Consider the following 13,095-nt stretch of genomic DNA (forward strand, 5'->3'; position numbering starts at 1 on the left):
GAGGTTACTGGAAAAGTACAGGTGTGGGAAAGAAAAATCTCCACCATTGTGGCTCTTTCTGTATTCAAGGATTGACAATAGGTAAATCACTGGTAGTAAGAAAGACCATGTTTGCGGCAAAGGAGAGGAAAATTGGCCCAAGGAAAATGTTAGCAAACATGAGGTATACACAAGACAGATTCAGACTAAGAAGGATGTGATCTTTACATGCTCTCAACAATCCAATATAATATGACGTAGTTATTTAGAAATGAGCAGCTGTGAAGTTACAAATTAATCAGGGCCTTATCTATAATTTGGCTTATGACAGTTTCTATAATTACAGCTTCTATTGCATAAATCTTTTTACAGCTCTGTTCAAATACCAAAAGACATTTCTTACTTTAGAAGAGAAAGGGAACTGGCTCTAAAGAAAACCTTACAGGTAAGTAGGAGAGTGTAATTGTAATATACAATTGTATCATAATACAATAGTTGCATTTTGCTAACTTTCTGGAAACATTTATCAGGAAAACTTTATTTTTTGCAAACAACCAGCTGATGTTATTGACAGTGTTATGAGAACAAAACAGCTAGATCACTGCTAGATCAAGAGCAGGCCACTACTTCTTTGGAGATCTCTACTTTTTGTGAGGTTTTAAAATTTTTAGTTTCTTGATTTGTGATATTAAAATTTGTTATTTGGAAACTGAAGTATGATAGTATAATGTGTTGTGTAAAAATTATCAGAAACTGTATGTCATTTGCTGTCATAAACAGTGATAATGTTACTTCCTTCTTTTCGTTTACCTTCTCTTGCCGTGGGCTCAGGTGGCAGAGTCAAAGCCCCTTGTTGTTCAAGCAGATGTCATGCAGAGGGAGCTAGAGAGCTGTCTAAGAAGAGAGTACACCCCTGAAAATTTACCTTTGCTTCTATTGCAGGTAAGAGTCATGTGGCAATGTGAAAAACAGATCTGGAAATTGATAGAAACGTATGAACAAAGTTGGCTTTCTGGTATATACTTTGGCTAGGGGAGGATTTTCTCTACCTGTGTAGTTTGCAGCACTTGATTAGTATACATTCTCTTCTTTGTTAGAGACCCATGTCTCTGATATCTCCTAGTTCAGTTCAGTTTAGTTATAGTCACAAAATGATTGACTGAGTTTCTATCAATTACTCCTTATACTGGTATTATGAGGCAATACAATACTAGGAAAGTCTCAGCCCTCAAAAAGTTGTTGGCTTAGCTAAGAAAGATATTTCTGGAAATATCTTTTAAGAAAATAACTCAAAATGTGGTAGAAAAAGTTTTCTATAAAGATTACTACTGCAGCATTATAATAAAAGTGGGAAAATCAGAAATACCTACATATCTAACACTAGGAGAAATATTTAAGAAAAACAATATGATACTTGATAGAATATCATTCTATCATTCAGCATTTTTTAGCCTAAGAAATTATTATGTTGGAACGCTTGGGTAGCTCAGTAGTTGAGCATCTGGCTTTGGCTCAGGTCCTGATCCCAGGGTCCTGGGCCGGTCCCGTATCAGGCTCCCCATAAGGAAGCTGCTTCTCCCTCTGCCTATGCCTCTGTCTTTCTCTGTGTGTCTCTCATGAATAAATAAATAAAATCTTAAATAAAAGAAATTATTATATAATATTAGATAACAAAAGTGTCATAATAATGGTCACATGATATGTAGAAAAACCACTTGATGGACATAGATCAAAATGTTATCAATCACTGTCTTTGGATGGCAGAACAATGAATTTCCTCTTTATTTTTATATATTTTCTAAATTTCTTATAATAGGTATGTTGTTTTGATTTTTAGATTCTTTGTTCTTTTGTGTTATGAGTTATATCCTCATTAGGCATACAAATTAGTTCATTAGCAACTAGTTAGCAATGAATGAATAAATGAATCACAAAGAAATAAAAGATGGTGAGATTCTATTTGCAAGTGAAACTTTCGTCATTATCTTCATTCAAAATTCATTCTGTTTCCCTCTTATTCTGGCATTCTTCATTCTTTTGTGTATATGGGTGATTCTCATGGAGAGAAGGGGAGAGTGGAAATGGTGGACCTTTGGTGAAGTCTGGAGACATTTTGGGTTGTCACAATTTGGGGAGAGGAGCAGATTGCTACTGGTATCTAGTGGGAAGAGGCCATGGATGCTGCTAAACATCCAACTATGCACAGGACAGTGCCCACCACAAAGAATTGTCCTGTCCCAAGATGTCAATAATGCTGAATTTGAGAAACCTTGGTATAGCCTAAGTTTCTGTATGATGTCATTTATCTTCTGCCTAAAGAACTTACTGTAACATTTCTTTTTTTTTTCTATAAAGATTTTATTTATTTATTTATTCTTGAGAGACAGAGAGAGAGGCAGAGACACAGGCAGAGGGAGAAGCAGGCTCCATGCAGGGAGCCCGACGCGGGGCTCCATCCTGAGATTCCAGGATCACGCCCTGGGCCGAAGGCAGGCGCCAAATTGCTAAGCCACCTGGGCTGCCCTGTAACATTCCTTATAGTACAGATCTGCCAGGGATAAATTATCTTTTTTTTTTTAATGTCTTTATTTAGCCTTCATTTTAGATATTTTTGTTCAAAGTAAATTCTAGGTTGATAGTTTTTCTCTTTTATCACTTTGAAGATGTTGCTCCGTTGTCTTCTGGCCTGCTTAGTTTCCATTTCCTAACACAATGTGCCCTTCTGTTCTGTTTGCTTTTAAGATTTTCTCTTAACGGTTTTAAGCTATTTGATTGTATGTTCCTTGATGAGTTTTTCTTGGTGTATCTCTTGCTTGGAATGGGCTGAACTACTTGGATTGTGATTTTATAATTTTCATCAATTTTTTAAATTTTTCAAATATAATGTCTTTAAATATAATTTCCATCTCCTTCCTTCCTTCCTCTTGGACTCCAATTACACCTTTGTTAAATCACTTCATATCATTCTATAAGTCAATGAAGCTCTGTTAATTTATTTTCAGTCTTTTTTTTTTTCCTCAGTGCTTCATCTTGTAGTTTCTTCAAGTTCACTAATCTTTTCTTCTGTACTATTAAACTGCTGTTAAGCCCATCTAATGAATTTTTCATTTCGCATATTATAGTTTTCATTTGTAGAAGTTCTATTTGACTGTTTTTGATATTTTTTTCATTTCCCTCCTTATTATATTCACATTTTCCTTTTAATCCCTGAACAGGCTGGGCATGTTAGTAATAACTCTTTTAAAGTTCTTGTTTGCTAATTTCACCACTGGTGCCATTTCTGGGTCTGTTTCTCTTCATTAGTTTTTCTCCTGCTTTTGGGTCACACTTTCCTGCTTCTTTGTGTGTCTAGTAATTTTTTTTCTACATTGGACATTGCAATCTTACATTTTTGAATGCTGATTTTTGGGGGATTCTTTTAGAGAGTATTGGACTTTATTATGACAGACATTTAAGTTGTACATCAGTTTCATACTTTCAAGACTTGATGTCAAGCTTTATTAGATCAGATTTAGAGTAACATTCACTTAGGGTCATTTATCCTTATTACTAACGTGTGACTCTTCTGGTGTCTACACTGAATGTGTCAGGTGTTCAATGAGGACTCTTCACTCTGTGTGATTAAAACTTGAACATCTCTTGTCCCTAATAAACTGTGAGATCTATTCAGCATATAGTTCCCTAGTCATTCTTTGCATGGCCTCATGGAGTGTCACCCTCTGTATGCATAGCTTAATAGCAAAAAAACTCAAAGAGATCTCTATGCAGATTTTTGGAGCCTTTCTCTGCATAATATCCCCCTTTCCAGTACTCTGTCCTGCAAACTCCAGCTGACTCGATCTCCTAAGCTTTGATGTCTTTCTACTTAACTCAGAGAGACTATTGTGCTCTGCTTGGGATTCCCTTTCTTACTCCCTTGTTTAGAAACTGCCTTCTTCAGGCAGAAAACCGAGGTAGTTGTAGGGCTCATTTCATTTGTTTCCCTTTTCTCAAAGACCACAGTCCTGCATTGTGAGTTGTCTTATGTCAGAAGATAGTTGTCTTGTTTATTTTGTCCTATTTTCTAGTTGTTTATGATAGAATGATAAATCTGGTCCTACTTATTCCATCATAGCCATTATTATATTTATTATCATAAATGAAACATTCAAAAATGGTAGGTTTATTTAACTATTTTTAAATCCAAATAACATTTCTAGTCTAAGATGAAAAGCTGGAATCTTACCTGTAATGTGCTGTGTATTTTTTAGACTCATAACTTCAGTTTTTAAGAAATTTTGAGCTTAGTCTTAGATAATTGTGCAGGCTATTATGTCACTGGTAAAATTGTTCACTAACTGAAAAATGAAACTGTAGTCTGTTAGATTGGCAACAGATTATATAGATTTAGAAATACATACTTTCTTTATTTAAATTTAATGATATCTTAAGCTAGGTTTCTTAATTTTATGATCTTCGTGTAGAAAAATCTATCTTTCTGAAACAACCAGAGACTGATTTTCCTATTGTTAGTGTTCCTAAAACTTAATTCAGTCTTTGTACTATAATTGTATTCTAAGTGTTAATTTTTATTGTTGTTTTTGTTAAAGTATTATACAGAGAGAATTACCCAGCTGGCCCAGAGTAAATATTTACACATGCTTAGATGGAAGAGGTTTTGCCAGCACAGTAAGATTATGGAGCAACTTTATCCTTTTTACAAGGTAGGAAACCTAGAAATAGAATCTGTGGGCTCTTTTTTTATAGTGAAACAAAATGGTCAATACATTTGTCAGTACATATTATTAAATATAGTCATTATACCTGTACATTAGATCTCTAGACTTATTCATCCTTCATAACTGCAAATTTGTATCCTTTGACCAAATATTTCCCCACCCTCCAGCCCCTGGTAACCACTGTTTTACTCTCTGTTTCTATAGTTTAACAATTTTTTTTAATTCATCGTGTAAACATTCGGTATTTGTCTTTCTCTGTCTTACTTATTTCACTTAGCATAATGTCCTCCAGGTCCATTCTTAATGTCGCAGTGTTAGGATTTCCTTCTTTCCCATAGCTGAATAATATTCCACTATATATGCCACATCTTCTTTATCCACTCATCCATAAACAGACTCATGGATGGTTTCCATATCTTGGCAATTGGGAATAATGTTTCAGTAGATGTGGAAATACAGATATCTCCTTAAGATACTAATTTTGTTTTCTTCAAATATGTACCCAGAGATATACCATAGATTATATGGCATTCCTATTTTAATTTTTTGAGGACTCTCCATACTGTTTTCCATAAGGGCTGTACCAATTTACATTCTTACCAATAGTGTATCTTGTCAGTTTTTTTAAGTCATGGCTAAAGATGGGAAAGGAACTAATGGATGCACCTATTTGCCTCTTCTACCAGTGGCAGAAGATAATGGCACCTATTTTTAAGGATGAGATTTGAAGGAAACTTTGTATGATAAAAAATGCGTTTTTCTTCATGGATTTGGCCTCTTCTGCTATAGTTGAACAGCTATGAAGCCACCCTCAGTTACCAAACATCTGTATGCACTGACTGTGCTAAAGTCTCTCTCTCCTAAGAATGTGACCACTGCTATTATCAGTCAAATTCAGAATGTGAAAGATCTTTGATATTCCAGGAGCCTCTTATTTGGCTCCCAAATAGCATTACCCTATGCTTGGAAGCAAATGACCCAAGAGAATAAGGCTTGCAAATAACCATGTTCTGTCTCTGCATTACTTTTAAACAGAAACAAGTTGCCTACATTATGGAGGAGTACAATGATGCCCTTCAGAGAGCTGAAAGATTGTCTGTTGCCCGAGAAAATTTCCTTACGGGAAAAAATAATCCTTCTAACTTAGTGACACAAGAAGACCTGACAATTTATACAAAGTGGTTTGTGTGTCACCTACATTCACTCAGGACTATTCACCACTACCTACAGGTGTGTGAAACATAGTTATGTGATGATGTGGTGCCCTCCCATGATGGTTAGCATTGTTTATTCACATTTGTCAACTACTTTTGGATTGTCACTGTTTCTGTATTCTACTTACCCTACAAATGACAGGAAAATAATGAGTCATTAGCTTTTTTCTTTGAAACTTTTGAAAACTTTTTTTCTGAAAGCTTGCTTTAATGAAACTACTCCTCCGTTAATTTAGTTTTCTCAAAGATGTCTCTGTTATATTATTTCATATTCACTCTGCAAGTTCTTGTTTTCATCAGCTTGTTCAGAATTTATGATGTTCAATTTAGACCCACTTTTTAATTCAGCAATATCTAATTAGGGTCTAATGAGGGTCTAATATATGCCAGGTATGTGTCAGGGCCATGAAGCAAAAACATGGTCTTTCCTGAAAAGTAACTGGGTCCCAGGCTGGTAGGAAAATGGGCAAGTAAATAGTCAACTGAAATACAATATGGTAAGAGAGAATAAGTATAAGCACAAAGTACAGAGAATCACAGAGGAGACGCACAGAGGAGGCTAGGCTAGAGACATCAGAAATGAGTGATGTGATCATATTTTCATTTTGGAAAGATTATTATTTTGCCACCTAAATCTTTTCCTGCTCCTCTATGGCTTATCTCAGTGATAAGATACAGTTATCCAAACCAGAAAGCTGGCCATCTTCCTAATTTCAGGCCTTCCCTAGTTAGTCACCATAGTGTCTCCCTCTGAAACCTCTCTCCCCAGTCATGTGTATAGTAACATTCTGCTCATAAGTCCCCATTCCCCACTAAACTGTAAACTCTTTGAGGTTGGTCCCACTACTTACTCTTCTTGATATCACTAGCACCTCACACAATGTCTTGTCATCATCCATTATGGATGCTTGATCAATGTAGATATGCTTGGAGGTTAATGTTGCTTAGCATTGGTGATTGTAACAGGTCTCTCAGGTCTAGATTCAGCACCTTATGTTTGAGCAGGTTACTAAGGCCCAACTCTGCCTCCTTCTCCTCTATCAAAGCAAAGGTTTGCTCCTGAGCCTAAGTGTGAAAGCTTCTGTGAGAATTGAGTTGACTTTTAGCCTCTTGGTTGTGCTTTTCTGTAGTCCATCCAGTATTTGCCTATCTCCAAAGTGTTGAATATAGCTGTCAATGAAGGTCCTGAGGCTGATCAGGAGAATGAAAGGGTCTGGGTCAATGACATCGACCCTAACATCCGGGGTTGTGCATCTCCGGGCCCGGTGAATACCAGCATTTCAGGTAAGAAATTAGTCTTCTTTCCACTAGGATAATGTGGAGAAAGAAGATCGTGGTTTTGCACATGTGTTATTTTGTCACATGATCTTGCTTAAAGCTTTTCTATATACCAAGAAGTTATACCTTCTTAATAAATAAGTATTAACGTAATATTTTCTGATGGAAAAAATAAGTATTTTTCTTAGCCATTATTATCTTCATCTTTATAACTGGCAAATAGAAAAAGAAGCAATGAACTTCAAGTTGGGAGTACTGGGTTCTGGACGTGTTTTTGTCATGGCTTCACTGTGAACCTGCATGTTTAGGTCATTTCATCTCTTTGGGCTTCAATTTATTCATCTTCAAAATAAACCTTTCAGATTAAGTTTTGTCTAAGACCTCTTTTAAGTTTTAATATTACATGTTTTAAACTGGTATGGAGGTTCCTCAAGAAATTAAGAATAGAGCTACCCTACAACTCAGCAATTGAACTATTAGGTATCTACCCCAAAGATACAAATGTAGTGATCTGAGGGGGCACCTGCACCCCAATGTTCATAGCAGCAATGCCCACAATAGCCAAACTGTAGAAAAAGCTGAGATGTCCATCGACAGATGAATGGATAAAGATGTGGTATGTATACAATGGAATATTACTCAGCCATCAAAAAGGACCAATACTTAACATTTACATAGATGTGGATGGAACTGGAAGGTATTATGCTGAGTGAAATAAGTCAGTCAGAGAGAGACAATTATCATATGGTTTCACTCATGTGTAGAATATAAGAAACAGCACAGAACAACCATAGGGTAAGGGAGGGAAAACTAAATGAGAAGTCATCAGAGAGGGAGAAAAACCATGACAGACTCTTAACTATAAAAAGCAAACTGAGGATTGAAGGAGGGGATGTGAGTAGGGGGATGAAATAATTTAGTGATGGGCATTAAGGAGGGCAGGTGATGTGATGAATACCAGGTGTTTTACACAACTGAAAAATCATTGAATACTACATCTGAAACTAAGGATGTGCTTTATATTGCCTAATTGAATTTAAATTTAAAAATTTTGATAAATAAAAAAATAATTTCCTTGTGTGAATCAATATAATGGTCTTCCTGCCCTTATCTTGTGTTATAGAAGACTAAGAAACCTAATTAGGTTTCTACTCTGAGTGACATATTTGCTTGGGATGTGTACAGAGTGACACAGGAGCACCTGAACAGACAGCCAACCTGGTTGTGAGGAATCAGTGAAGGCATCTCAAAGGAAACGAGTCCAAAATGAGTCTTTAGAAATGAACAAGAGTAAACCAGGCAAAAGGAGATAAAGTCTCACCTTCTAATTTTCTGGTTAATTTATAAATCATTCTCTTAGTTTACCACAAAGGAATATAGGTAGTTCTGCTCCCACTAAGTCATTCTCCAAAGGATCTGGTGGGTTTCTCCTATAGGCCATGTGACAGAGACTGGTCCTTGCTCCCTCCCTCAGAAAGCCAGCCTCAAGAGTTTGTCAGATAGGCACAGCCCAATGTGGCACAGCCTGTAAATTATGGCAGAGGATGTTGGGTAAAGCAGAATGGCCCTTTCTTTTAGCAGAGGAGATCCTGCCTCCAGTTATCTCAAAGGACGTTCCATTTTCTCTCCCCAACTAGTGCTTATTCGTCTTCATGCTCTTGATTTTGGGTTTTTAGGGCTGACAAGAAGAGAAGCTGCTTTTTTCCTGCCCCAACACGTGACTGAAAGAGAAGAACTGACACCTCAGCTGGGGGTTCTGCTCTCCCATTTCAATATCCCCTATGACTTGGAAGAGCTGAGGGATGCTGCTCAGGAAATCGAACTTCTTAATTTGGTACTTGATGGACTCTTTCTTAATACAAAGATAGGTGTTTGTGAAAGAAAATACTACTGTTTGCCACAAAATACCACTATCCTGCCACAATTGTTTCTAGAGTGATAAACTGTAATAGTAATAGGTAAGATTTAGAATGGCAATTGAACTTCCCCTCTATTAAGAGTATTGGGACCCTTGTATATATAATCCAGAGGGATTGCAGGATTGATTTTTCTGCAGAATTTAAAGAAAAAAAGTAGATTAGAGTCCATAATAGATGATGCAAATGTAGCCAAGATTCGGCAGATTTGCGTAATGGAGTTGTCTAGAGTCTCGAGCTCTTTGATCCTCATGATGTGTTATAATAGCTCTCCTATTGGCAAAATGCTTTATATTCAATAGAGTTCATATTGCATAGTGATTTTTAAAGTCAAGCAGTCTGCTTTGCTATAACACAGTGTTGCATTTCCTTTAAAAAAGCCTCATGTTAACAAAAACCATGTTAAAACTTATTTCAAAGGTAAAAATAAGATTATGTATAGACAGCTTCAAGTTTATTATACCAAGTTTTCAGCCAGAGCTTCAACAATAAAGATATTTCTCTAGCTCTGGGCTTATAATATTTGCAAGTATGTATATTTCCTAGGTAAAAATAGTAAACTGATTGATCCAAACAAGCAAAAATAAAATCTGAATGTTTTTGAGTGCTCTTTGTGTAAGAAGGAGCCACTGTCTTCTCTATCATCACTTGCCTTGACATTCAGGTTTCACTTCCATTTGTGCTTGTTCCAGCATGATTTTACTAGGATTATTTTTGTATGTAACACAGGTTCTTTACGCTTCCTAAAACTGGTGGTGTCACATGTACTCAGGTTTCTTCGAAAGTGATGATGTTTTAGCTTTTGCCTTTCTTTTCATCACTATCTACAATAGAGCACTATCTACAATAGAGCCCTTCTTTTTTCTTTTTTAAGATTTTATTTATTTATTTGAGAGAGAGAGTGAGTGTGAGCAGGAGGGAGAGGAAGAGAGAATCTGAAACAAACTCTGAGCTGAGTGCAGACCCTGACGTGGGGCTCCCTCTCACGGCTGTGAGGTTATGACCCAAGCCAAAACCAAGTGTCAGACGCTGAACCAACTGAGCCACCCAGGCACCCCTACAACAGAGCACTTCTATGGGAGTATCTTTACCCTCATTATCAGCAAGTATTATGAGATAAATACAAATAAATACAAAATAATACAAATAAATCATAACACAGTAGACTATTGTCAATGATAACAAAAGAAGATGAGGCTGCTGAGCCAACTTGTTCCCAAAGAACAACTTGTTTCCCTTATATAGTGATAGTTTCTATTTCTGACTTTCTTATAACAGTATTATATGCAATGCTTGTGCTCACAGGATAATCACATTACAACAGCTCTTTTTTATGTGTAGGCAGAGTTCTTATATTTGGGTACTGTTTATTCTGGTTCTCTATCTAATTCCTTAGAGCAGGGTCAGCCAACTACAGCCTGCAGGCCACCATCTGTTTTGTTTTGTGTTGTTTTTTATATAAGTTTAATTGAAATTCATCCATGCCCATTCATTTACATATTACCTATGACTGCTTTCACACCACAACTGCAGAGTTGAATAGTTGCAACAGAGACCTATGTATGGTCTGCAAAGGCTAAAATATTTATTATTTGACTCTAAGAAAAATACTGCTGCCCTAGCCCTAGACTAGCACTGTCTCCTTGAACTTCCTGCACTGTTGGATATGATCTGTATCTGCACAGTTCAATATGTTAACCATGCAGCTATTAACCACTTAAAATGTGGGTAGTGTAAGTGAAGAACTAAAATTTAAATTTTATATAATTTTAATGAATTTACATTTATTTTTATTTATTTTTTGATTTTTAAAAAATTTACATTTAAATGTTAAACAGACACCTATGACTAGGGGCAGTAGTATTGCATAGCACAGCCCACAAGTTACCAGCATTAACTGAAAGAATCTTTAGCTCTGTGACAAATTGAACTTGCTCTCACATTCCAGAATCCTTTATTAAGCCCCTAGTTGGTGCCAGAACCATGGTAGGTTCTGTGTGTGTGCGTGCGTGTGTGTGTTTGTGTATGTAATAAAATATACATAAGATTGACCATTTTAACCATTCATAAATGCACAGTTTAGTGGCATTAATTACATCCACATTGTTGTGCAACCATCACCATGTGGCTCCTTCTTGAGATTCACAGTCTGTGCCTTCGAGAAGTTTACCAGGTAGTAAGGAAATCATAACGTATTATGGCCAGTACAATGAGGAAGGTACTACCATAGGCTCAGGAAGCCTGGGCCCGCTCTGGAGAAGGGAAGAAGTGTTCTACATTTTGGCGGGAGGCATTTATAAGACAGAATGTGCTAGTAGCCTCGGTCTGAAAATGAAGGGTGAAGGAATTGGCTGAGATACCCTAAAAACTTTGAACAGATCCCAACATCTGGAACCTTCTCTCTAGCAACATCCTGGTCAGTATTCTGGGACCAAGATTTATCTAACCTTTGGATTTTCTAGTTTGTCAGGTGGACGAAAAAAGAATGTATTTCTAAAGGCGGACAATTTTACTTCCCATTTAGGGGCCATCTCAACTTACATATAAATAGATATATTACATAATTTCCAATCTTTGGAACAGATATTCAGAACAAGTAACACTTCCAACACAGTTACGGTAATGAGCTGACTTAATACCTGTCCCTCGCAGGATATACATTCAATGCCTGTTACTGTCACAGAGTCATGATTCATTAATTAGTTTAACTCCAAGATTGTCCCAAAGGGAATCAATAGCTATTTTTGAAATTGCCTATAATCTGAGACTTTTTCTGCATTCCACTTCTCTCTCCTTAATCCTTTTCAGGTTTCCCAAAAATTTCAAAGCATCTTCATGGAGCAACAGACAATGCAAACATTTCCAGAATATGATGCTGAGATAGATAAAGTAGAGAACTTGGGTTTGGCAGGACCTAGTATGACCTTGAAAAAAAGAGCTAACTGGATTTCCTTTATAAAGGTAAGGAGACCTGTGGTGACAGTCACCTGTCAGTGATGTCAGCAGTGTCACAAAGTATCTTCCACACTAGCCAGGCAACTTGGCAGTATCAGGTCTGTCAGGTCCTAGTGTCCCCTCTCCTCAATGCCCTAAGCAAACTGTCCCTCGGAGGAAGGGTAGGTGCCTGGCCTTGTACACCAGGACCTCCCAGCTCCTCCCTGCCTATGGGTCTATGTTGAAATTAGCCATGTTGACCTGTCTTCTCTGGAAAGTCCCTATTCTCCTGTACTCTCTCTTGGGTCAGAACTCCATTCTTCTTGTTAGTGATCTTGGTTACTTGGCTAGAACCAAGAATAACACTCAAATGTATAATTGAGTTGTATAAATCCAGCTTTTTAGTCAAAAACTATTCACTGAGTATATACTATGTCAGGAATGACTCTTGGTTCCAGAGGTACACAATTCACAAACAATACCAAGTAAGCAGATTAAATAAGATGATTTGGGGTAGTGGTAAGTATAGTTGATTCTCATTGGGGGTAGTTATGTCCTATAAAGTTGACACAAACACTGAATTAACAAATACTGAACCATTTATTGCTCATAGGGGAAATACAAGGTTAGGTACATCAACTGATTGATACGTAACCTTGCTTTATGTGTGTTTCTGTTTAAAGATACTTTATTTAATATATGTTTTTGATTTGATAGTATTGAACTCATGGCCAATAGCACTATAACTCGTGACTGAGCAAAGCTTATCAAACATAAACATTTCTTCTATAAGACATATCACAGCCTTCCTGTACTTTGGAGCACTAGGCTACACTTCAGCAATACACTTAGGGGCCATTTTAAACACTGAAATCACCAACAAAAAAACCCACAAAAATATAGAAATGTGCCACTAACTAGACCACAAAAAGGACACTTATTTACAGAATGAGAGCTGAAACAAGAAGACAGAATGTCACCTTGTGTGACCTTGGCTGAGAACGTGGAGTTGGGTGATTCGAATTTTTCACCATTCTTTGCATGTCCGTGAATAAT

The 13,095-nt window shown here is 36.8% G+C and overlaps 1 protein-coding gene across 1 annotated transcript in view; it reads left to right on the forward strand.

Annotated features, from left to right (window-relative positions):
- Positions 1-346: 346 nt before the first annotated feature.
- Positions 347-13,095, forward strand: part of LOC612235 — a 136,373-nt gene continuing 123,624 nt past the window's right edge. The window contains exons 1-7 of the mRNA XM_038554893.1: positions 347-424; positions 811-921; positions 4,569-4,682; positions 5,733-5,927; positions 7,042-7,195; positions 8,866-9,023; positions 11,914-12,066. Coding sequence (XP_038410821.1) covers positions 850-921; positions 4,569-4,682; positions 5,733-5,927; positions 7,042-7,195; positions 8,866-9,023; positions 11,914-12,066 — 846 coding nt within the window. The 5' untranslated portion in view covers positions 347-424; positions 811-849. The remainder of the gene's footprint in view (positions 425-810; positions 922-4,568; positions 4,683-5,732; positions 5,928-7,041; positions 7,196-8,865; positions 9,024-11,913; positions 12,067-13,095) is intronic.

The sequence above is a fragment of the Canis lupus genome, chromosome 12 (genome assembly GCF_011100685.1).
Source record: "Canis lupus familiaris isolate Mischka breed German Shepherd chromosome 12, alternate assembly UU_Cfam_GSD_1.0, whole genome shotgun sequence".
Lineage (NCBI taxonomy): Eukaryota > Metazoa > Chordata > Mammalia > Carnivora > Canidae > Canis > Canis lupus.